This window comes from Apiospora phragmitis (assembly GCF_038363925.1).
Source record: "Apiospora phragmitis strain CBS 135458 chromosome Unknown utg000010l:1.0-9815664.0:1.0-9183399.0, whole genome shotgun sequence".
Classification (NCBI taxonomy): Eukaryota; Fungi; Ascomycota; class Sordariomycetes; order Amphisphaeriales; family Apiosporaceae; genus Apiospora; species Apiospora phragmitis.
Window position 1 is genome coordinate 3,311,303 of NW_027117409.1, and position 25,277 is coordinate 3,336,579.

The following is a 25,277-nucleotide window of genomic DNA, read 5'->3' on the forward strand; positions in this document are numbered from 1 at the left end:
TGACATCGGAATCAAATTCCTTCTGCTAGTCAGTAGTGGCCATCTTCTACAACCTCAGGGGAAAAAAGAAAAGCATCCGTGCATGAATGGTCTACATGTCCATATCTGTATTGAATTATCGTGTTGCTGGCAGCAGCAACAGCAGAGCCGTTGCCATATCGTGCCCCTTGGTAGTTGACCTGACTTCGAACCGCCTGGCCACTAGAAAGCGACGCTATTGCCCCAATCAAGAAGAGAACTGCTGTTTGCTATCACATCTTTGCCAGCTTGCCAGTCCAGTTCAATCAGCCCAGCAGACATCAACGCCACATTTCTACGTGGATGTCAGTACGTGAGATTTACTACCAGGATACTCCGTCCAACGGGGCTTATATTGTACAAAGAGGCACTCGCCCTCCCTGTACCTTCTACTAGCCCGGGGGGCGGTTGGAGTGCCAAGCTGTGAGGACCAGGTGGGCGAGTCAACCTTTACAAATGCGGTTATGGATGTGAGGTCAGAGGCATCATTCTATCGTGTGATTCCCACGATACACGTCGGCTCCAGTTCTTATTCGGGAGTAGAGTGTGTGGCATCTATGGCCTCGTGTATACCCACGCAGCGGATATGCGTATTTTATACCTGTGGACGTGTTTTTTTGGTTGCTCTATGAACAGAGTTGGGATATCCAAAGTAAACTCCAAGAACCCCAAGTATTGGCATTGGTTGGTATACATGAACCCTAACTTGAGAAACGACCTGGGAGAAGCAGCCTCTCTGACCAGACCAGCTTCGTGTTCTCTCACTCTCTCACTCTCTCACTCTCTCACTCTCTCACTCTCTCACTCTCTCACTCTCTCAGGTATATCACATCTACGCAGGCACACATATCTGTATGCGGGTAGTAGCATGGCTGCCAACGCCGAATAGCGAGCGTCCTTGATGGACGTACTAGGTGAGTGAGCGCGAGAGAGCGTGTGTGTGTGCGCGCGGACGAGTGAGTGAGAGGGAGTAATAAGAGTGAGAAGAGACATGGGGCTAGAATTGGGCTTGTTACCAAAATTGAACCTGGGCAGACAATGGGCGACTAGACCCTTTTCTAACATTAACTTAACTTGTGGAGCCGCTCGACGGTACACTTGCATTACTAGCACGCTCCGGGTACCTCTGCCCATGTATCTTATTAGTCTACCTCTCTTTTTTTGCCCTTGCCTTTCCACGTTCAGACCAGACAGCCAGACAAGACAGGACTGGATAGACCGAAATGCAATGCCATGCCATGCCATGCCAGGCTGCTTGACTTTGCCTACCTTCATTATTACTACTTTACTTTACCTGACCTTCCTTGCCTTACCTTACATCTTCCGTCGGCCTTAAACCTCGCGCGCGCGCCCCTCTCTCTCCCTCTCTCTTTCTTGCCCTGGGCTGGGCCATCCATCCATCCATCCATCCATCTACCTATATGACTTTAGTTTTCTCGAACATATACGTCCATAATCCACTTCTTCCCCTCCCTTCTATCACACACCCATTTCCCACCCTCTCATCTCTCTTTCCCATATTGATGAACCTGGCCATTCTCTGTCGAGGGATAACCAGGTATTAAGCCGTATATCAAACTATTTTCTCTCCCTCTGTCCCCCGTCCTCCTTGCCATCCCGTCCTTTTTAAAGACGACAATCCCCCAACGCCCTTGCTCTCGGCATACCTTGGCTTTTTGGGCTGGCAGCTTTTATGAGACCGGCATTGGATTGCTAACTCAACCTCGAATCGACCCTTGAAACGGTCACTTGCAGCTAGCCAGCTCATGCTTGTCGTGAGTCCAGGACAGCCCAAGTCTTGAAGTATTGGAATGCATGTAGAGGCCGCTTCCTAATAGAATTCATGGCTGTTGCTTCTCGTCGACTTGGGTCCCCCACATGACACTGTAAGTTTTCGGTGTTCCACCACGCCGATTTGTATGCGCCACCTCTAGATATCTCGACATGGCGCCAAAGTCCCAAAGCGTGAGCAGCACCCAGGATCAGCCAAATCCTGCGTCATCCTCTACGAAGGCCACCCCGGACTCTGGCTCCCATAATAACTCTTCCTCCCACAACACCACCCACTCTCCAACCGCACAATCAACAACAAATAATGCCACGCCTGAGCATGCTGCCGCCCCGCAGTCCATGAGCAAATCTGCGGCCACTGCGGGAGCCAATTCGGCGACCAAAGACAACATGTCGGCTTCGTCACAGCCATCACCGTACGGCACGCGCTCGAGGAACCGTGGCCAGGCACGTCCCAACTACGCTGAGGACAAAGACGCGGACGTGGAGATGTTTGATGCCGTGCCGGAAAAAAAGGAAGAGGAACCCAAGAAATCATCACGGCAAGCGGGCAATTCAGCAAATGGCAGCGCAGATGCTCCGCGTACTAGCCATCCCAGCTCTCGCAAAGGCACCACCGCTACCGCTACCACCACCACCACCACTTCCACGGATGACAGCAAGCCGAGCACAACCGCGACAAAGGACCATCAATCGGCTGCTGCCGGCTCTACAAATGCTACGCCTTCAAGTGCATCGTCATCGTCGTCTAAGAAGCGCAAAGCTGCAAGCCAATCTACTACCAATGGCGCGCATGCGCACACAGCAGCTACTACGACGCAAAGCTCAAATGCGTCTACAGCTACCGCGAGCACAAGAAGAAGCACGGCCAGCGCAGCAGCTGCTGCAACCGCTGCTTCTGGTGGCACCGGCGCAGGCTTCCGGGAGACAAATATGCTAAGCTTTGAAAAGTGTGGCGCAAAACCGAAGGATGGGAAGATGATCGCAGATGATGGGACTGTACTACAACACAATGGTAGGACCTCACGTTTTCGACAGTGCATTACGTTTGTGCCGGGGTGGTGATGCTGACACAATCCATAGATCACGTCTATCTTGTATGCGAACCACCCGGGGAGCCATATTACCTGGGTCGCATCATGGAGTTTCTGCACATGCAAAATGATAGCTCGAAGCCGGTCGACGCGTTGCGAATTAATTGGTATTACAGACCCAAGGACATCGGCAAGAAGGCAAACGACACGCGACTTGTTTTTGCAACCATGCATTCAGACATTAGCCCATTGACGGCGCTGCGCGGCAAGTGTGAGATCCGCCATAAAGCCGAAATCGAGAGCATGGACGCATACCGAAAAATCCCCGACTGCTTCTGGTTCGAAAAACTATATGACCGCTACATCCAGAAGAACTACGATGTGATCCCCTGCTCGCAAATCGTCAATGTCCCGGGCAAAGTTAAGAAAGTGCTGGATGAGCGATGGAAGTACATCTTGGTAGAGCAAGGCCGCTCCAAAGAGTTTACCAGTGCCGTCAAACTCTGTAAGCGATGTAGTGGTTATTGTGCCAAGTAAGTTGACCACACTAAGGCCGCGGCCCCCCCAGCCCAATTCGCGGATTTCACTGATACAAAAACAGCAACGATTCCGTGGACTGCGCAGTATGCCAGCAGACATATCATATGAATTGCGTGAGGCCGCCTCTCTTGAAGAAGCCGTCGCGTGGATTTGCCTGGGCTTGCGCCGCCTGCAGTCGCGCCCAGGAACGGAAGCTGGAAGCACGGAACACGCCAAGCCTTCTGGACCCACATCCCGAAGCTGAAGAAGAAGAGTACTGGGACGAGGAAGACGAGGACCACGGCGCCAACACCAACGGCACAAGCCCGGCCGACGCCATTGATGACACCCACCAGCCTGCGACTGCTGAGCAAATGTACCACGCCAGTCTCTGGCCATATCGATACCTGGGGATCCATTGTAAGCCCGAAGACGCTCTCGACTATGATGACCGGATCTATCCCAGAGCTGGGTCGCGCCAGGGTCCCAAACACCAAGCAAATGTTTTGCCATGGTATGGTCGTGCTGTGAGGCTCGTCAAGCCACTGGAGATCAAGAAAGGCAGCAGGAAAGACGGCAAACATTCGAAGGAAGTCCTTGCAGCTATCGAAGCCGACAAGCTGGCCCGGGAAAAGCGGCCGAAATGGATACAGGATGAGCCTGCAGGCTACGTTGCACGTGGCGAGGACTATGATAATGACGACCCGAACAATACGGCGCAGTTGCTGTACAAGCCAGCGGAGTGCGGCACATCAATCACACCTCAAGAGATCGACAAGTACATGACCAACGCCAAAGCTTTAGCGACATCTTTGGATCTCCCAAGCTCTCTACCAATCTTCAGGACGTCGCACGGGACGAGCTCTTCAAGACTCAATTCAACACCACCAAGGCCCTTGAAGCGACCAAAAAGACAGACCATGCGGTGTTTAAGGAGCCCCAGTTGAGTGCCACAGAGCTCAAGAAGTTTGAAGAGGCTGTTAGTAAGTTCGGATCTGAACTGCTCTATGTTACACGGCATGTCAAGACCGTCAAACACAAAGATATTGTTCGCTTCTATTATACTTGGAAAAAGACGGACAAGGGCAAACAAATCTGGGGCAACTACTCGGGAAGGAAAGGCAAGAAAGAACTTAGGAAAGCTGAAGCCAACGCCAGCAAGCTCCAAGATGATGTGGCCGACGATCAGGACGACTCAGCTTTCGATACCGAAAAGGCTGTGGAACGCAAGCGGAATTTCATGTGCAAGTTCTGCACGACAAAGTCTTCGAGGCAGTGGCGGAGGGCACCCAACGTGACTCAAGCCATGGTCACTGAAGGCAGCGGTAAAAATAAAGACAAAGGCACACAGTATATCGTTGCCCTCTGCCGCCGCTGTGCCGAACTCTGGCGACGTTACGCTATCCAATGGGAGGACATGGAGGAATTGGCAAAGAAAGTGCAGAATGCTGGTGGTCGAGCATGGAAACGACGTGTAGACGAGGAGCTTCTCAAGGAGCTGGCTACAGCAAACGAGATGATGAGCGCCACGGTCTACAGCACGCCCAGTGCTTCGGCCACACCGAGTGCATCTGCTCCTCCACCGAACGGCACAGTGGAACCCCCACCGCGAAAGAAGCTCAAGACCCTTGCAGACAAAGAAGCTGAGCTCAACGCCTCCGACTCCGGCAGTATGTCTTGTGTCGTTGCGCCGCCCAAGAAGAAGGAGAAAGTGGCGGTCGAAAAACCGGCGCCTCCTCCAGTCCCGGAGATCCCGAAACCCCGGACTTTGCCCTGTGCAGTATGTGGACAGCTGGAGCCTGCGGGAGACCAACAACTTTTGGCATGTAAGGAGTGCCGTCTGAGCGTCCATCGGAAATGTTATGGCGTGGTCGACAACCGACAACCTGGAAAGTGGACTTGTGATACGTGCATGAACGACAAGAACCCCCAGGTCTCACTCGTAAGTGCCAGCACCACCGGATTTTCAGACGTCCCAACAATACTAACTGTCTCTCAGGATTACAAATGTCTGTTGTGTCCCGTTGAGTCTACCGAGCACGACTTTGTAGAACCACCCAAGAACACGCATAAGAAAAAGACGGAAAAGGAGCGAGAAAAGGACCGCCAAGAGCGTGAAGCTGCGCAGAAAGCCGCGGACTATTATCAAAAGAAGCAAGAGGAGCTGAACCGTCCTCCGAACCCCAGGGAACCGTTAAAACGTACTGCGGACAACAACTGGGTTCATGTCTCATGTGCGGTGTGGGCACCGGAAGTCCGATTCGGCAATCCCAAGGCATTGAGTCCCGCCGAGGGCGTCCCGCTGATAGCTCATAGCAGACATCACGAAGTATGCAGGGTCTGCAAGGCTAAGGGTGGTGCATGTGTGCATTGCCATCACTGCAAAGCCCCACTCCATGTTGAGTGCGCTCGGCAAGCCGGCTATCTCCTAGGCTTCGAGGTGTCTCCTGTGAAGGGCTCGCGCCGCGATCAAGCCACCATCGTTAACATCAATGGAGAAACAGGCTCAATGTCGGCAGCAGTCTGGTGCAAAGAACACGTCCCAGTCAAGACCGTGGTCCATCGCATGCACGATACGGTCAATCAAGAAGGTGACGACGGCAACACAGACTCTGCAGGGCTCAATGCTCTCCAGCTTTTCGTGCAGAACTTCAAACAGGCAGATGAGGCGCTTACGGGTACTGTTAGGAAGGCTAAGCTCCTGGAAATCATATCCAACTACGATGGCAGCCACAAGCCGTCATATGCAGATCGTCCCAAGGGCGACAAGGTCTGCATTACCTGTGGTGTCGACATCAGCCCGAAGTGGTGGCCTATTGATAAATTGCACGAAAAGGCATTGACTAATGGTCACTACGGCTCTTTGGGCACCGAGGCACAGAAGTTTGTCGACCAACGGACTTTCCAATGTCACAAGTGTAAAAAGGCTGGTCGAAAGCCTACCCCTCACGTGCCGTCTCCCGCAGAAGAGACTGTGCCGCCGCAAATGGACCCCGCGAGAGCACCACCGGCTCTTGCTGCGGCGCTGACAAGCCCTCCGGCTGCCGCTGCGGCGGCCCAGTATCCCCCAACTGATGCATATGAAGCACGGCCTTGGGCAGCCCTCGCGCCGGTCGCGCCTCCCGTTGCACCGCCTTCTATGCAAGCTCCTTCAGTTGTACCCCCTGCGCCGCCATCAGTAAATGCCACTCACGTCGCGCACAGCCCTATGGCTGCTCCGATCACCCAGCCGCCGCCGCCACCCCATCACTACGCTCCTCCGCCCCCGACCGGTACTTCGTACAGCGACTGGCATCGTACTGTGACACAGCACTCGCCGCCCGCACACCCTATGAACGGTGGTCCTGGGGGTCACAGTGGGTTGCACCCAAATCATCTACGCGACCTCCGCCCCCGCGATTGCACCCATGTCACACCATCCAGGACCCCCTCATCATCACGGTGTGATGGGCCAACCCATGACCAATGGTATGCCACCTTCACCACCTCGACGAGCACCTGCTGTGCCGAACGGCCCGGCGCCGTACCTCCCTGCTTATCACCACCCGACACCCCACTCGCTACACAACCTTACCAATGGCGGTCCGCCGCCGAGAGCTGGAGAACACTCTTTTTCGGCGGGACTTCTGGGTCACCGATCGCCATTTTCAACACCTCAGGGCAGCCCCCCTGTCGCGCGAGACGGCTTGCCAATGAGTCGCGAACCAAGCATGTCGAACAATAACCCACCGCGGCCGACTGATGGACGTGCGGCCAGCGGAGCTAGCGCAAGTCCTTCTCTGCGCAATCTCCTTTCGTGATAGAGCATTTACAAAACCGAGTACTGGGTTACATGGGTATGTTTTCAAGCGAAGTGCTTTGGGATGGGCGTCAAAAGGGCAATTATGGATGGGGTACGGGTGGAAGCCCGGTTAGCATATTGGGATTTTCAACGTATTTGGGGCGGTTGACTTGTATGCATTGTACAATTAGATGACAGGATTCTGGTCTGACGAATGCGTCGTTGGTGCAACGCTCCACGATTTCTACGAGTATGGGAATAGATGGAAGCGGTCCAACCTAAAATAGACAAAATGAGGCGCAGAACTTTGTTAATATCAATCCCTGACTACCGTTTCTCCGGCTGTGTTTTCGAATTCGGCATCTGTACAATATAATGGACTTTATGTACTCCTTGCCCCCTGTCTGTCGGGTCGGGCCATGGAGGAAGAGCGGGGCATCTGCACCAGAAGTCCCGGCTCCGGCTCTGCGTGAAGAATACCTTATCAGTTACTGATAAAGCCCGGCGATACAGGAGCGGAGACGAATTGATACAAAACATGTGGCCCAGTACGAATAACAGTTTGCCACCGCAGGCTTCGTGTTGCTTGATTTTCTTGATATAAACACTGCACTGGTATACTGCACGATCAGTACGAGACCGACAAGAATGGATGACCGTAAGGGGCTCGCTATAGCCTTCGAGGAGGCCAAGATCTCAGACGATGAGGGCGGCATCCCGGTTTGTCCCCCTCCCTCCAAATTCTGTAGCAGATGGTGATTCGTACTCAAAATTGGAAAAGGCGTCTTGGGCTGACTAGTTGACCAGATCGGAGCAGCCCTGATCGCCGCAGACGGCACGGTCCTTGGCCGAGGGCACAACATGCGGGTGCAGCTCGGAAATCCGATTCTACATGTGAGGACGATTTACCGGATGCACCGCACCCTCCTCTACTTGTCCACAAGCCCTCTAACCTTATATAAAACGTTACCGTGCAGGGCGAGACCTCAGCGCTCCAGAACGCTGGGCGGCTGCCGGCCACTTCGTACAAGGGGGCACCATGTATACGACTTTGTCACCGTGCGACATGTGTAAGTTCCTGCCTCCTGTGTACAAAAAAGTGATTGGAAAAAGAACTGAATGGTTCCAATTCGAATCGGTTAGGTACCGGGCTTGTCTTCTCTACGGCATCTCTCGTGTCGTCATCGGTGAGAACAAGACGTTCCTTGGCGGGGATGGGTACTTGAAGCAGCGGGGCGTCGAGGTTGTCGTTCTAGACGACGAGGCATGCCGCGGGTTAATGGAGAAGTTCATCGAAGAGAAGCCCGATGTTTGGTAAGGCGCACCCCCCATCCCTCTCATGTCTAACGTATGGTTCCAAATCGCTGACAGCCGCGCCTCGTGTGTGAACAGGAATGAGGATATTGGTGTGGAAAAAAGAGTGTACTCGAAAGAAGGCGTCAAGCGGCCTGAGGCGTAAACCTCAGCTAAATTTGCACAAGTTCTAACATTGATAGCAAAAGAGCCATGGGTTCCGTAGTATGATACACGCGTGTGTGTAGTAAAAATGATATTGGTTCTCGTCCACCATTAGGTATCAAATCGTGTTTTCCTCTTACTTGGATTTGACACGGCGCCTGTGGCTTGCTTCTGGCCGTCGGCCCCCTTCCTGCACAGGTGTCGTCTCTCGACTGCCCCTAGACGCCGCAACAAACTCCACCGGGCCTCCTTGCTTCCGCGCCCGTGCCTGGCCTATATCCAATTGGCTCTGCCTGAGTCCTTCCTTGTATGCCTCGCGCGGGAAGGCAGCGGGGTCCCACAAGTCCGCCCCCAACGTCGCCTGGTACTGGCCTTTGTGGTCGATCTCGACGAACTTCATGAGCTTGTCCATCAGCCCGGGATTCTTCAGCGCCGAGGACTGCGCGATCTTGGAGTTGAAGTGCACGCCGTTCTTCTTGAGCTCGAGGAACTGCTCAAACTTCTTGCTGATCCCAGGAGGCGGCGAGCCCGGCGGCGAGGGCGGGATGTCCATGTTGGGCACCCGCGGCAGCGTGAGGTTCCGCAGCAGCGCCCGGCTCGCGGAGTAGGGAGAGCCCGGGGGCAAGACCAGGGCGGCCTCCTCGTCTTCTACGGGGGCATCTTCTAGAGGCGGGAAACTAGGGTTGGCATCTCCTTGCTGGGGCATAGGCCCTATCACGCCAGACGGCTCGGCCAACGCAGGCTGAGCTCCTCCTGGCTCAGCCTTGGGGTTTGTATCTGCAAGTACATCAGCAAGTTGTTCTCGCGGTAGAGGTCACGACGGTCGAACTATGTAATTACCTGATGCATGATTGGGCTCGACAGTAGCTTCTGGAGGTGATTTCAGTGGCTGGTCTCAAAACAATCAGTGCTGCCCGCTGTTCTGTTCATAGAATGTACTCTCGCGTTTGCCTCCTTAGTGGGCTCTTACCTTTGAGACAGCCAGTGGTGGTTGTGGGACTTCAACTTCATCTTCTTCATCGCTACTTCCATATGCAACCAAGCCAGCCATCTTTAGAAAGAGACGAGCTCAGACCGACCAACCTGAACTGAACTGAACTGAACTGAGGCAAGTGGTCAATTTGTCGCGATCTGATTCCTGAGGTGAGGAGGTACAAGTTGAGGTCGCGTCGATTATTGATGGACAAGGTTCGATGGATGGATTAGGTAACCCACATTAGCGCCGGAATTTAGTCAGCCGACCCCTGCATCCAAAAGAGAGAGGCCAGGCAACTGGAGCTGCATCATTCGGGCCAGCCTCATCAATCGAGCTCCGATCTGGAGCTTCTTCAAACGACGTCCTTCTTCACGCCTACCTTGCCATCGACTTCCACCATCTCCATCTCCCACCAATTTTGCGCACTTCGACGACCAACAAAAACGAAAGAGCAGACACATTTTATCTGCAACCTTCTACCCACCCGAACACGAACTATCCCGACCGCAAATACGTCATGGCGTCCGACCAAGAGCGTGACCATGCGCTGCAGGCCCTCCGGACCAAGCTTATCGAGTCGAGAGAATGGGAAGCCAAGTTGAAGGCACTCCGGCTGGAGATTAAGGGCCTCGCGAAGGACTACGATCAGACCGAGGACAACATTAAGGCGCTGCAGAGTGTGGGTCAAATAATAGGCGAGGTGCTCAAGCAACTTGACGAAGAGAGATGTAAGCCATGTTGCGCTTCTTGCTTCGTTTCCCGAATAGCGCCATGATCATAAGCTGACCCCAAACTCTTCTTTCCAATAGTCATCGTGAAGGCCTCTTCAGGCCCTCGTTATGTCGTGGGATGCAGATCAAAAGTCGACAAGGCCAAGTTGAAGCAGGGAACCCGGGTGGCGCTAGACATGACCACCCTCACAATCATGCGCATGCTGCCGAGAGAAGTCGACCCTCTTGTCTACAACATGTCGCTGGAGGACCCGGGCCAGGTCAGCTTTGCCGGTATTGGTGGCCTCAACGATCAGATTCGCGAGCTACGAGAAGTCATCGAACTTCCCTTGAAGAACCCCGAGCTCTTCCTCAGAGTAGGCATTAAGCCGCCGAAGGGTGTTCTACTCTACGGCCCCCCCGGAACCGGCAAGACCTTATTGGCCAGAGCTGTGGCTAGCAGCCTGGAGACGAACTTTTTGAAGGGTAAGCACGGGTGACTGCCAATGCCACTGTCCGTTTGCTTGTACTAACCACCATCGTAAATACAGTCGTTTCTTCAGCTATCGTGGACAAGTACATAGGAGAATCTGCTCGGTTGATCCGAGAGATGTTCGGCTACGCCAAGGAGCACGAACCTTGCATTATCTTCATGGACGAAATCGATGCCATTGGTGGACGTCGTTTCTCCGAGGGAACTAGCGCAGACCGAGAAATCCAGCGAACACTCATGGAGCTGCTGAACCAGCTTGACGGTTTTGACTACTTGGGCAAAACCAAGATTATCATGGCCACCAACCGGCCCGACACACTCGACCCTGCGCTTCTCCGCGCCGGACGACTGGACCGAAAAATCGAGATTCCGCTGCCGAACGAAGTAGGCCGTCTCGAGATTCTGAAGATTCACGCCCAAAGCGTCGTGACAGATGGCGAGATCGATTTCGAGAGCGTGGTCAAGATGAGTGACGGACTGAACGGTGCTGACTTACGGAACGTCGTTACCGAAGCGTAAGTGCCCCAATTGAGTGCTGCTATATTGGGTTGTTGCTCGATCTTGACTAACATGACAATTCAGGGGTCTCTTTGCCATCAAGGACTACCGCGACGCAATCAGCCAAGATGACTTCAACAAAGCCGTCAGGAAGCTGGGAGAGAACAAGAAGCTCGAGGGGAAGCTGGAGTACAAAGTTCTATAATTGGCTTCGTCGTCGCCGCTTCAATCGTGATATTTGGTGTCGTGATGAGCGGATAGGGCGTATAAGGGGGTGAAGGAAGTTATGCCCTGAATTGACCTCTTCGGCACGTTGGGGTGTAATTCTACATGTAGACTAGAGGTAAAATGGGTCCTCAGCTTTACCGCATTGCGTCAATAGCAAGAAATTCCCATTCAAAACAGCCACCCAATGGGTAATTGTCATATGATAGATCAACGACGTTCACAGCGTGTGTTCTTCCGGGTTGACAGGCAGTCTTGGCCTGTCAATAGGCGGCAAAGATAGTAAACCGCATCTGCCAAATCACTGTAGGATACCACTGGAGCAAAGACCGGCACGACGAAAATAAAACACAGTGGTATATTGGTATACGCGTCTTGTCAGGACTGATATAACCCCTGATGGCTGCGTAATGGCGACCCCCCTAAAGGCACTCATTGACATGACACTCCCCCCTAGCTCCGACTCTCTGGCCTGGTCAAATGCAGTTTGGTCGAGTACAGTTCCACAATGACTTCTTACCAGAGAGTGACGCACTTGAGAATGACTTCTAGTCTCTTGACTGTATCATGATTCTGGAATACGAGTGTAAAGGGGTGAACACGGATTTACCCCTGGATTACGTACTTTGACAACATCACATATGTAGGTTAAGGGTGGGGTACTTGCATACGTGTTTTATGCAGCATCCCTGATACCCAATATTGGCTGGATCCTCGAGATAAAATGTACTACATACAATTGATATCTTCAACGTTTTATTTTAGTATTAGATATCTCAAGTCTGTTATTTTCTTATCCTTACAAATCCCAAAAGCGTTCGTACGGCTTACGAACGGTACGCGCAGCTGCAGCATTGTGTTAGTATTGACTCGAGTGCAGTATCCGACGCAAAGGTAAACCATAGACCCGATGCTGCGCCACCTCGGCTTGCAGCATCGGGAGGGAGCGCTCCCTCTGTAAGGCTAGGCTAGAATCTGAATGCGACCTCGTTGGTTCGGTCTCTTTAGCTTCATGGCCTTGATTGCTCAATTGCCTTGGCGGGCGTCATTGCGATATACACACAATCAATGCATAAGACGGGTTGGTATGCCACATATACACTCGGTGCCGGCCGCCGACGTCACATTATGGTAGATGCGTAATAATGCCGAGGGATAAGGGCTAGGAACCAGCCAGTTTGCCTTGTTTTGATATACAGTCCTCTGCGGTCAGATATCGAGTTTCGGGGCCGGCCAGCGGAAAACATTTCCACGTCCGGCAGTCATGGCCAATGGTGGATGTGTGTGTGGGCGATCTTCTCTCCTCCCAGCAGTGATCATGGTGCAAGGTTGCCTCTCGTGTTCGAGCCATGGACGAAGGGGGGAAGGGTCTGCCAGAATTCTTGGCCCAGTCCAAAAGGGGGATCACTTGCTAAAAATAAGCAGTAAACCCTCGATTTCCCATCGGCGTCCCCTGAAGATTGAGGCTGTGAGGTTGGTCGAGAACCCCACCACCGACTGCTGCTAGTCAGTCTAGTGCTACCGAGCGTGTGCAACGTGGTTACTGTGGTTGCTGGTTTGACAGAAAGCCCGAACGCTAGAGTTCTCGCTAATAAGGGCGAGGACGAACAGAACGAGAGAACCCGCCGAGGGGAAACACGAGTCTTGTCCTGTAGATCGCTCGAAAACCCGAGACAGCAGAGAGAGAGAGGAAGAAGAAAAGGAGGCCCGACTACTAGACAGGTTCTTTTCGGGTAAACCGTCTTAACGGAAACGTGCTTGTGTCACTGGGAACCTCGTATGCCGGAAAATCGGGTGGGGAAAGGGGAACCGGGGGGTTTGTGCAATGGCGACGGAGAATACTTGTAGAGATGAGATGACGACAGGGGTCCAGCTACTGTAAGCACTGTAGATGACACCGCACCTACATCTACGTACCTGATTTCCCTGTGATTCGCATGTTGATGTTGAGCTCGGGCACACCACTTGATACGAAGGCGCTTTGGGGAGATTACGTAACGAAAAATTGCAAGTGCTGAAGAAGGCTGAAGCAGGCTCGGCTAAGTCCAGAAATTGAGCCATCTATCTTACATGTATGCATGTTGCAAAAAGGGACGAACAAGTAAAACATAGTAGTGTGCCTAGGCCATGTCACCGTACGAATTTTGGAGGATGCCATGTTGTGTTGCTGTGTTGCTGTGTTGATGGAATGAGATGGGATGAGATGGGATGGAATGGAGGGGCTGATCCACAGCCGTGCGGTGTGGTAGTGGTAGGGTGGTGGTGCATTCAGGTGCAGCTGCGGTTATGCGATGCGATGCCCACGCAACCAATCCAGGCCAACGGGATGGGGCTGGGCATTGCAACAGCCGGTCCGGTAGGTACTTGCCAGAAGATACCATCTCGTTCAGCAGCCCACCTTGGAAGTAGGTATTGATGTAAATAAAATCTTGATCAACACTAGGTTAGGTACTATATCTACATACATATCCGTACACGCGCAAAATCGGTAAAAAGCGACGATCAGGTTCACGCATGGATCAGTGGATGATAAGTGTGTTGTTGTGTTGTTGGCCTCAAGTTGGATGAAACAGATCAAACTCAGCGCCGCCGGCCAGTCAGCAGTCTACCTAGGATAATGGACCCTGGCCAACCTGGACCTGGACAGCGGGCTGAGATCCAGTAGCACGTCGCGGCTTTTAGTGTAGTCTTGGAAATCGTCACCGCCCGGCTTGGCCCCTGTCAAACTGTGTTCTTGCTCGCATAGCATAGCACCTTGGCTGTCCTCTTCTCTTACACGGGACAATATTCGGCGAACACCCAGCCCCCGCCCCCGGTAGGGACAACACCAGCTAGAAGACAAGCTTAGCCACGGATCTAAGGACTGTAGTGTAGACCCAAGCAATGTGACCATGTGGTTACGCCAGATGTAGGTACGGTAGAGTACAGTCTGGTGGTGGCAGCAGTAGTAGATAGAGTCGGCAGCAAGTAGGCAGCAAGTGAGTAGGCAGTAAGAAGTAGGTGATGCAGTAGTACTTCTAGCAAATCAGCCAGGGTAGCAACCGGGGTGCCAAGTCTGTCTAGTGCACAGTAACTGTCAGTAAACTGACTGACCAGCTTTGAAAGCCCATAAAGACAAAGGCCATCCCCCCCCCCCACTACCCTTCTACTAGAAGAATGAAAGACAGTCGACCTCAGCCTTCTTCTCCCCCCTTCCTCTTCTTCACTTCTACCATCGCCCAATCCCAGAATACCCTCGTTTCTCTCTCTTGATACCCTCTTTTTGCTTGCGAGCGAGAAAGCAAAAACCCTGAAATTCGATCCTATCTGACATCTCGTCACCCCTCCACCAACCCGGGCCGTTTTCTGCCGTGTTTCTCAACTAGACTACACAATGTGGTACGTTCAGCAACTACCCCTCCCCTCCCCCCCAGCTGGTGTTTGCGTCTCCAAGCTTGCGACATACTCTCATTCTCCCTGCGCCTCTGGGAGAAAAAGAAACCTGCCCAATTCACTCAAATGGAAGACCTGGCCATGCTAACCCTTTCTCTACTTGCAGTGGAATTTTTGGATACGTCAACGTAAGCGAATTGTCCTGCTTCTGGCCGACCTCAGCACCTACAAATGGCCCGTCAATGGAGGGGGGAGTGGCGGTCGAGATGACCCCTCTATCCAGATGTCGGTGTGCAATCAAGCGCAATAACTAACACAACTCCCTCGTCTAGTACCTGGTGGAGCAGTCCCGAGGCGATATCACCCAGTGCCTGATCAATGGTAAGTCGTCTATCCCAAGATTTAGCCGATCCAGTCGAGTTGAGTTGTTACTAACACGTCCAACCCGATATAGGCTTATCACGCCTTGAGTACCGTGGATATGATTCGGCCGGTCTAGCTGTCGATGGCGACAAGAAGAACACTGTCCTGGCCTTCAAGGAGGTCGGCAAGGTCGCCAAGCTCAAGGCTCTGATCGACGAGGAGAAGCCCGACATGACCAAGATCTTTGATTCGCATGCCGGTATCGCCCACACTCGATGGGCCACCCACGGTCCTCCTTCTCGGCTGAACTGCCATCCCCACCGGTAAAAGAACCTCGAGCTATACTTAGCAACCAGCTTACGAAGCTTTTAATCTAATGGCGTGCTAACCCTCCCCCCCCGTGTCTCTTGCAGATCCGATCCTAACTGGGAGTTCTCCGTCGTTCACAACGGTATCATCACCAACTACAAGGAGCTGAGGACCCTCCTGAGCGCCAAGGGCTTCAGGTTCGAGACCGAGACGGATACCGAATGCATTGCCAAGCTGGCCAAGTACCTGTACGACCAGCACCCATCCATCGACTTCGTCGACCTGGCCAAGGCTGTTATTACCGAGCTTGAAGGTGCCTATGGTCTGCTGCTCAAGTCGGTTCACTACCCCCATGAGGTCATTGCTGCTCGCAAGGGGTCTCCCCTTGTCATTGGTGTCAAGACCCAGAAGCGCATGAAGGTCGACTTTGTCGATGTCGAGTACTCCGAGGAGGGTGCCCTCCCCGCCGAGGCTGCTTCTCAGAATGCCGCTCTCAAGAAGACCCCCGGCCAGTTCCTGTCGCCCAACAACAACCTGCTGGGCGCCCCTGATAAGTCGCTCCTGCACCGCTCTCAGTCGCGCGCTTTCATGACCGACGATGGCATGCCCATGCCCGCCGAGTTCTTCCTGTCCTCCGACCCCTCGGCCATCGTCGAGCACACCAAGAAGGTCATGTACCTGGAGGATGACGATATTGCCCACATCCACGAGGGCTCCCTCAACATCCACCGTCTCAAGAAGGCCGATGGCACTTCCAACGTCCGTAACATCCAGACCCTGGAGCTCGAGCTCCAGGAGATCATGAAGGGCAAGTTCGACCACTTCATGCAGAAGGAGATCTTTGAGCAGCCCGAGTCCGTCGTCAACACTATGCGTGGTCGTCTGGACGTTGAGAACAAGACTGTCACCCTGGGTGGTCTCCGATCCTACATCGCTACGATCCGTCGATGCCGACGTATCATTTTCATTGCTTGTGGCACTAGTTATCATTCTTGCATGGCTGTTCGAGGTGTCTTCGAGGAGCTTAGCGAGATTCCGATTGCCGTCGAGCTCGCCTCGGATTTCCTTGACCGACAGGCTCCCGTCTTCCGTGACGACACCTGTGTGTTCGTTTCTCAGTCGGGTGAGACTGCCGATTCGCTGATGGCTCTCCGATACTGCTTGGAGCGTGGTGCCTTGACCGTCGGTATTGTCAACGTCGTCGGTTCTTCCATCTCTCTCCTCACCCACTGTGGTGTCCACGTCAACGCCGGTCCCGAGATCGGTGTTGCCTCTACCAAGGCCTACACCTCGCAATTCATTGCCATGGTCATGTTCGCCTTGTCGCTCAGTGAGGACCGTGCATCCAAGATTCAGAGACGCCAGGAGATTATGGAGGGTCTCGGCAAGGTCTCTGAGCAGATTAAGGCCATTCTCCAGCTCGACCAGCCCATCAAGGAGCTTTGCCAGAGGACCTTCAAGCACCAGAAGTCCCTGCTTCTTCTCGGACGTGGTAGCCAGTACTCTACCGCTCTGGAGGGTGCCTTGAAGATCAAGGAAATTTCCTACCTTCACTGCGAGGCCGTCATGTCGGGTGAGCTGAAGCACGGTGTTTTGGCCTTGGTTGACGAGAACCTCCCTATCATCATGATCCTTACCCGGGACGACCTCTTCAAGAAGTCCCTCAACGCCTATCAGCAGGGTATGTATTCCTTGCCCACTTATACTGTCTGACATGTCGCTAATCAAATTCACAGTTGCTGCCCGTGGTGGCAAGCCTATCGTTATCTGCAACCCCAACGACGAGGAGTTCCAGTCCCAGGAGGCTGAGAAGATTGAGGTGCCCAAGACGGTGGATGTGCTGCAGGGTCTTCTGAATGTCATCCCTCTGCAATTGATTGCTTACTGGCTGGCGGTCATGGAGGGTCTCAACGTTGACTTCCCTCGTAACCTGGCCAAGTCGGTCACGGTCGAGTAAGCAGCGCCAAGTCCGGCGTTTCCATATATTAGCTTCTCACGTTATGGAGTTGGCTGTAAAGGGTGTCCTTTTGGTTGGCGATGGGGTTTGGTTTGGGAAAAGACTACACGATCAAAATGTCCTGTCAGGCATGGGGCGGCACGAGCCATGATGATAAGAGGAACAGTCTCTGGGCCATCTTGGCCTGGTACATGTCTATGAGGAAAGAACAGAAGAAGATAGATGGACCTAACTTTCGAGCTAAGGTTCACACGATAATCGTGGGGTCTTCCGGGGAAGGAAGAGGAAGCGTACACAGCTCATGTCGGACTAAATCTTGGCCCAATATAGCATTCTGAATGAACTGTCGACCGATCAAGCACTTTGATCTACCTGCCTTACCGCATCGTTCTAATCACGTTTATCCAGATGAGTCGAAGAAGAGTTTTGGGATTATATGGTAATTCATGATCATATGGACAGCGATCCCTTGAATATTTAATTCTATGTACAGTGTAGAAGTCACGTAGCTCATGGCCCCAGCAAAACGTCCGGAGATATATCCCCCATTCCCTGGTGAACCAGGTTTGTGCCTTCTGCTAACGCTCGAACTCCTCCTGCCTTTGCTCTGCTTACTCAACTAATGATGCCGGTTTACGCCTCCCAACCTGGCCGCAACAATCCCTTGCCGGGGGCTTTTCCTTCTCCTCTCGTCTTGGCCAGAGCTGTGTGTGTGCGCGTGGTTGGTGGCGAGTAAGCAAGCATGCATTTCCTCGCAACCCCTTTTCGTGAAAAGATGACATCTGAGTACGCCACGCAAGTTTCTAACCCTACCAATTTCGCCTTGCTTTCGTTGTCGATGTGAACGTTTCACTTATGACGCCAAGAAGGACCGACTTCAGAAAAAAGGAATAAAAAAGTAACAGCAGAGAGAAGAAGAAAAGGACTGAAATCAGGCGGTGCATCCCTAGCTGTGCAACCCCCTTTTCGTCATGGGTATATTTCGCGCAATTGTAAGATATGATTGATCCATGGCTCGGAACTATTTCCGACTAGCTGCTGTGTGGTCGACCATCCACCCCTTAAAATACCCGGCGTTGCATGTATGTATTCGATCCATCCGGCGAAAATGATGACATTTACGCTCGCTCTCGCTCCCTCGGTATCCACCGGTACGAAAGGGAGACAGACAGAAAGAAAGAAAGAAAGAAAGAGAGCGGGAGAGAGAGAGAGAAGGGGTATGGTATCATTGAGGAACTCCTTTCGCTTAAATTTCACTTCCGAGGGGGCTAGCGACCCTCGAGCCTTCAAAAGCGCCATCTCGGCTTGTTGCTGTCTTGATCGGAGCCAGCACTGCTCAGCTTGCGTACGTTGGAGCGCAAGCCAGAAAAACCTGCCTGTAGGCCTCCTGGGCGTGCGCCACCACCGGCAGCCAAAGAAGTGTTCGTCTTCAAGGAACTAGGTTGAGGAAGCATGCTGGTGCGTCGGGAAGTGGCCATGGAACTAGCTGACCGCCTCGTCTCGGCAGTTTGGCTCTCCGGTCTAGGTGGGTGGAAGGAGGCACGTCGGTTATTCAGCGTCGACATCGAAGCCTGCGAATTCAGGGGAGGCCTTGCTGCCAGCGTTTGCTGTGCGTAGGGGCCCGGCGAAGACAGTATCCGCTCCCGGAAGCTCATCCGTGATCCGCTAGGTCTTGGAGGGGTAGCGTCGGAATTAGGTGACCCTGTGCTGTCTCGGCCATGGGGTGTGCGTAGGGTGGGGATCTTGGAGTTTGATGTGGGCGTGAGGGCAGGCTGTGAGCGAACTGGGGTGGTACTCCTCTTGGCGTACGGGCTCGGGGTCGTGAGAGTCAGAGGCTTGAAGTTGTGGCCCACGTCCGAATCCCTTGTGTTGACGACGTTGTTCCACCGAGGTCGGTTGTCGGCAGCATTGGAAGCCGACCGTGGTGCGCGGCTGCCAATGCCAACAGGGGTAGCGGACGCGCTCCGGGGCGGCGTATAAAGGCTGGGCGACGGAGAGGACAGTGTAGAGACACGGGATGATACCGGCCTCCTGGCAATATGAGACGGCGGTGCCAGCGAGCTCCTCCGAGTCGATGTGGGTTGCGGGAGATGGCTTCCGGTGCTTCCAGACCGACTCTTATTGCCCCCGTAAGGAGTGTGAGGCTCCAAACCGAGGTTAGACATCACAACCGATGACGGTGGCGAGCTGCCGGGAGTCTCATTGCCGCTAGCAACGGTGGATCTATCGTTGGACAGAAGGCTGGAGATGGAATCACGTAGAGTCTGGCCCCTTTTATCGGTTTGGATTTCCTCCAATATGGCATCCAACTCCTTCATCTGCTCCTTGACGTCTTGCCACTTTGCCTGCATCTCGGTGTGTAACCGAAGAATTTCCCCATTCACGGTAAGCCGGTCTTTCACGCCCCTGTCAATGATGCTAAGGACGCGCTCAATTGCTGGCCCATAGTGCATCTTCTTGGCCTCGTAGCTTTCGATTTTCTTACCCAGCACGGCCGGGTTTGTCAAGTGCATTCCCGAGTCCACGGCTTCCCGCAACTTAGCCTGACTCCTTTCGACCGACTCGATCATCTTCTGTGCTTGACGTCCGGCACCACGGAAGACGAGAATCCACTTGTCCTCTCCTAGTTCCTTTCGCAACGACTCGGCGTCCTTCTCCAGTTTCTTGTAGCTAGCTTCAAGCGAGGTCCTCCGCTCATCCAGCTCTTCGCAGGCGGTTGGGAAGGACCTCTGAGCTCTGGTCTCGAACACGGAGAGCCGCATCGGCAGGAAGTCTAACGAGGCTCGCAACGGCTGCATCCTAGCAAACAGAGCAAGGAGACTCCCATCGTCCTGCGTCATGGTAGGGGCAGCAGGCGATGCTGGACTGATCGGGAAAGCAGTCAGGCTGCTGCGATTGTTACGGGCTGCGGCCGGTGGGTTTTCCTCAACTATGGTCTCTAGATCACCCAGGTCGAGATTATCCCCATTGGCAGCTGCCATGAGTGACTTGTGCCTCCGTTCCTCCATCTCGAAAACCAGGCGAGTGAGATCGTCCATCTCGTTTTGAATTTCGCCAAGAACGGTATCCCATAGCTCTTCCCATTCCATTGCGATCTCGACTTGGCTCTTGGCCGTTTTCAAAATTGTGCGTACCTTAGCCCATTCCGTAAGAATGGACTCCATCTGCGTCACTGCTCTTTGGAGATCATCGCTCGAGACAGCGGCGATGTCATTGCGGCACTGAAGTTCCTCGATGGCGCTAACGTAGACATTGATGAGCTCCTCGAACCTGGCGATGGCGTTTTCAACATCCTCGTAGCCCTCTCTGCCACCTGCAGCCGCCCATTCGACGTCGTCATCACTGTCCAAGCCCCCGATTACATCAGTAGCTTTATGTATCCACATCCGAATCTGCTCAGCCGCGCTGATCAGAGCTTTGGTAGCTGTCTGGGCTGTTGGGATTGCCGATATTCTGCTAGATAATGATTCTGCATCTGGCAACTGCAACGACGTCAGCTGCGCTAGCTGGTTGGCGAAGGATAACCTGGAGATGGTATATATGGACCCCGCCCGCTGCAAACCGAGTGGGTTGAAGTAAGAGGCGGCATCGTTACTGAACTCAGCTGGCGCAGCCCCCACGGGCGGTGTATCCTTGGGCGGTGGGGGAGGCGGTATTTCGCGCTCAATATGTTCTTGTTTGATGTTTGATAGAGCTTTTGTCCCGTTGCCATTGGTGTGGTCGGGTAGTCGGTACTTGTGCGTGTCCATGTCCAAGGGAGCAGCGGCAACGATCTCCGGGAGAAGATCGGGCTTCGCAGCCAAATTCTCTGCCTCGGGCGGCGGGCTTTGGGTGTCGGTCTTGGATTCTGTCGGCTTCTCTTCGTCGTGGTCTTTCCTCGAAAACAGGCTGCTACGGCTCGACTTGGATCTCAGCAGCTGAAGAGGGGCACCCGCACCCTTCCAGGGGCGACCGCGCCGTTCAACGTCAGCCGCGGAGCTGTTAGCTTGGTGCTTTTGGTCGAGAAGTCGAAGCGTGTCTTCAGGGAGCCGGCCGACTGCCGCGGGCGAGGGTGATGATTGCTTGCCCGCCGGTGCTCCGCCACCAAAACCAAGAGCCTTGAGGCGCGCTGCTAGACCGGGGGAAGGTTTGCGCGGGTAATTTTGCGAATTGTGGCGGCTGAGCGGTGTCGGCTTGCGACCTGATGGTGGTGTAGTCGCGGCGAAAGAGGCGGCAGTGTCGTCGAGGTGCTGGAATTCTGGATCAAGCGGACCCAGCTTCAGCAGGTCGTCTGGCACATCGGAGAAGGTCAGAGTGTTTGGTTCTAAGGCTAGGTCGGCGTCGGCATCTTGGTGACCTATCACATTGGGTTTTTCGGGGTATCCTGGCGGCACCCTAATGGAGACGTCCGTGGGTTTCTGTTCTTGCTGCTGCTGGCTCTGGAAATTGGAGGAAGGAGTACAATGAGTTGGCGCAGCTGCAGACCCAGAAAGAGTCGGGTCTGCCGCGTGAGGTAGGCCTGTCATTTACACTGGACCGCCTGCCAAACTGCGGTCCAATTTGGCAACCTCTGAGCGATCGGTTGGATACTGGTAATCCCGATATGATAGGCCCAGTTTCCCTGGACTCGCTACCTAATGCAATCTCCAGATACCTACTAACCCTGGTCAACGACCGGGTAGGTAGGCTGTCAGTCAGTTAGAATCCAGAGAGGCCTGGCTGCGTGTCGCTACTTCTTCCAGGCTGCTGTAATGGGGACGTGTTGTAGGGCAATCGATGTATGCAAATGACACGCGAATGTTTGCCGGCTCCTGCTGCAGGTAGTGGTAAAGAGCTTCTACGTTGGCGAAGCTGACTGGATGCTTTCGCGTCCGTCTGCAGCATGCAAGGCGCATGGATTGCAGGATGGATGAAGTGTAGTGTGTTTGTTGCGCGTTGTGGCTCACCACTGGCCGGCGAGCAGTAGTATTTGTTCAGTGCAGTCGGAGCTTCTGGATGATATCAAATGTATCAGGCGCATTTATCCTACAAATGCGCAGCCGTATCCGATGTGTGGTTTTTTGACTTCGTTCCGTCTCAACGTAAAAGGAAGCCGTCGTACGTAGTTGGGTGGTTCTTGGTTAGTCCGTAGGCGTGGAAGGTCGACAGTTGGAGTTGGTTTCGCGTTAAGAAACACTTTAAAAGACAAGACCGTAAGGCGGGCGAATCGGGGAAATCCAAGTGAGACAGGCGTCAGGAAAAGGAGCGGCAAGAAACGGAGCAGGGAATGGAAACAAAGATATATCACGGCCGGCCTACCACATGGCGAGTGTTGTGTGCTTCTTTCCAAGCAAATCGGACAGCAACCAACCAAGCAAGCGAGGTTGACTTGGGACTAGATGACGCCGACTACATGAGAGGGAGAAAGAGAAGCGAACTGGTATGTGTAATGCGTTGGCGACAACAAGAGAGAAGAAAGAAGGGAAGCAAAAACTGCGACACACACAGTAATAGATTTTTTTTCCTTCCTCACTCTTTTTTTTCTCTTGCGACGGCGACAAGTTGACGTTACATAGATGTTTGCTCCCAAGCGACCTACCGACCCGATTAGGTAGTCAATAGATTCATTTCTCGTCGTCTGGCCCGGGAACGAAGTAGGACGCTATCCATGCGCGCTTCAACCTTGGATGGGCTTGATACCAATCTTCTTCCCGCAAGCCCAAGCCGGCCCTTTCATCCAGTCACATCGCCGACTTTTCTCTGCTACTTCCTCATCCGGCTGCTAAATACTGTGATAATGCATTTGCTCCACGGTGGCCACTACCCTGCAGTCGAATCCCCGGACTGAAAAACCAGGAAAGCCAAGGATCGCCCGCCATCGCTAGGGGTAGTGCGCAATCGAAATTACACTGACCAATACATGGTCATGTCCGCAGTCGACATGTTGCGAGAATAAACTGTTGAGACACTGTCCATAAAAGGGAAACTACTCTCTAAGCACCGTATTCCGAGACTAAGAGCAATGTCCATATCTAGGGAACCTATTTCACCAATGCAGGTATGCATCACGGTTGGCCCTCGATGGAGGGCACGCTGCTGTGAGTCTGTAAGCGGCAGGCAGCCAATTGTGATGTGTCATCGGATCTCTTCTAATAACTGCGGCATCGGTCTTTACCTAGGCTTTACGTTATAAATATGATGTTTGTATGAAACTACCAAACGTTAGAGAGATGTGAGGTTGAGTACGGAGTAAGTACATCTTAGTTGCTTGAGATATATGGCGGGGGGGGGGGGTAATAGCTCTTGGGAATCTAGATCCCTATCGCCCACGAGGGTCAGATCAACTCTACAGCTCTTCTATGCATACATATGCGACATATTAGTATTGATATGAATAATTGCTGCAATAATTTGTTGGGTAGCATGAAGATGTTGTATTGATGAATTACTTGTAGCACCAGGTCGGCACTTCCATTAAACATGTTGGGTTCAGGGACGGCCGCCAACGACATGGTGATGTAGTACAAGTACCTAGCAGCTTGGAAATTATGTAGCATTAGTAGGTGCGGGTGTGAATGGCCGTGCGTCCCGGCTAGCAGTGGAACCCCATTCCCTTTCGCTGGGCGGAAAGTGCGATACCCCTGTACTTGGCTTGTGGGTAGACTCAACTGGAAGATTGCCTATTCTGTTACATAGGATGGATGCACTGACGACAGTTCTATTAAGCTGGCAGCGTCATAATAAGATCACCCGACCGAGGTGATGGGAAGCTCGAGGACGGAGGAGTTCATGCAACGCTACCTAACCTACCTGGGAACTAGACAGAAGGGCGTAAGGATGACCATGCCATGGTTTGTTTAAGGTTTCTTACCCTTCCAAGTTCCATGTGCCTATACCACGGCATAGATGATAGTAAAACATACATAACTGCCGTGTACCTGAGGGAAACATTATGAATAGATCGAGCTCGGAGAAAGAAGCTGGATTGAGTCGAGTCGCTATGGGGCCCAGTCCTCACAAAACAGTACTGCAATGTAAGACGTGAGATTACGTTGCTCCCACATCGTACCTTGCATACCCGAGTGAGAAGAACCCAATATTGAACCCCATTATGGCCTTGGTGGCGCAAATTGGGAGATGCCACCCCTGACGTGCACCTGAGAATACATATGTGTCCTGCATGCGCTGCAGAGACTAGAATGCAGTGATGGGAACACAGGTTGCATGCAGTCAGTATTGGGCTCAATAAGGCTCTCAAGTGGCAATATTGGGCAGCTGCACATGAATGATAGATATGTATGAAGCTGTAGGATGTAGTCCTCAAGTTTGTGCTGAGCAACTATATTTATACATGAATGTACCTTTGTGGACGAGAATCAGTATATTGCTCCCGAGACGGCCAGACAGAGGTTACCTCCTAATGAATAACTTTTATACAGCCATTGCCTTTCGTTATAATAAATGCCCACCCCTTTGATAATCGCTTATGTATAATACAGACCACATGTCGGCACACGACGTTGCCCGATGAAAAGAAGACAAGTACGAATGTAGGGGCAAGCCCCGTCCGGCTGGTGCCAGTGCTTTCAACCGTCGTCCTGGTGCCTGGGTGCTCGTATGGATCTCTGGAAGAAACACGTTGCTGGCTCAATTTCTAGGGGTCCACAAGGTTCTATTGAAGTTGCACAGATAGGCAAATTACCACGTGGGAACACAGTCTCTTGTGCCATCCCTCGGAGTGTGCCCTGCATTTTGGTTGGAGGAGTGCGAGCCGGGGGCTTTTTAACCAAATTGTATGAGGGAGCATTCTAAAAA

The 25,277-nt window shown here is 53.0% G+C and overlaps 5 protein-coding genes across 5 annotated transcripts; 3 read left to right on the forward strand and 2 right to left on the reverse strand.

The window, feature by feature from the left end:
- Positions 1 to 1,962: 1,962 nt before the first annotated feature.
- On the forward strand, positions 1,963 to 7,162 carry PG994_010804 (E3 ubiquitin-protein ligase SNT2; the record flags this gene model as incomplete). Its single annotated transcript, XM_066862213.1, has 6 exons — positions 1,963 to 2,824; positions 2,893 to 3,376; positions 3,445 to 4,104; positions 4,161 to 5,304; positions 5,362 to 6,718; positions 6,786 to 7,162. The coding sequence occupies 6 exons, from the start codon at positions 1,963 to 1,965 to the stop codon at positions 7,160 to 7,162; spliced, it is 4,884 nt and encodes a 1,627-aa protein (XP_066711323.1).
- Positions 7,163 to 8,737: 1,575 nt separating this feature from the next.
- PG994_010805 (uncharacterized protein) lies at positions 8,738 to 9,307 on the reverse strand (the record flags this gene model as incomplete). The annotated part of the gene is made up of 1 exon (XM_066862214.1): positions 8,738 to 9,307. One exon carries the CDS (start codon positions 9,305 to 9,307, stop codon positions 8,738 to 8,740), a length of 570 nt encoding a protein of 189 aa, XP_066711324.1.
- A 787-nt stretch (positions 9,308 to 10,094) lies between these two features.
- PG994_010806 (26S proteasome subunit rpt4) lies at positions 10,095 to 11,483 on the forward strand (the record flags this gene model as incomplete). Its single annotated transcript, XM_066862215.1, has 4 exons — positions 10,095 to 10,305; positions 10,387 to 10,773; positions 10,839 to 11,295; positions 11,363 to 11,483. 4 exons carry the CDS (start codon positions 10,095 to 10,097, stop codon positions 11,481 to 11,483), a joined length of 1,176 nt encoding a protein of 391 aa, XP_066711325.1.
- Positions 11,484 to 14,876: 3,393 nt separating this feature from the next.
- PG994_010807 (glutamine:fructose-6-phosphate amidotransferase) lies at positions 14,877 to 17,504 on the forward strand (the record flags this gene model as incomplete). Its single annotated transcript, XM_066862216.1, has 6 exons — positions 14,877 to 14,881; positions 15,042 to 15,063; positions 15,208 to 15,256; positions 15,330 to 15,561; positions 15,652 to 17,228; positions 17,284 to 17,504. The coding sequence occupies 6 exons, from the start codon at positions 14,877 to 14,879 to the stop codon at positions 17,502 to 17,504; spliced, it is 2,106 nt and encodes a 701-aa protein (XP_066711326.1).
- Positions 17,505 to 18,790: 1,286 nt separating this feature from the next.
- PG994_010808 (uncharacterized protein) lies at positions 18,791 to 22,009 on the reverse strand (the record flags this gene model as incomplete). The annotated part of the gene is made up of 1 exon (XM_066862217.1): positions 18,791 to 22,009. The coding sequence occupies one exon, from the start codon at positions 22,007 to 22,009 to the stop codon at positions 18,791 to 18,793; it is 3,219 nt and encodes a 1,072-aa protein (XP_066711327.1).
- Between the last annotated feature and the right edge of the window lie 3,268 nt (positions 22,010 to 25,277).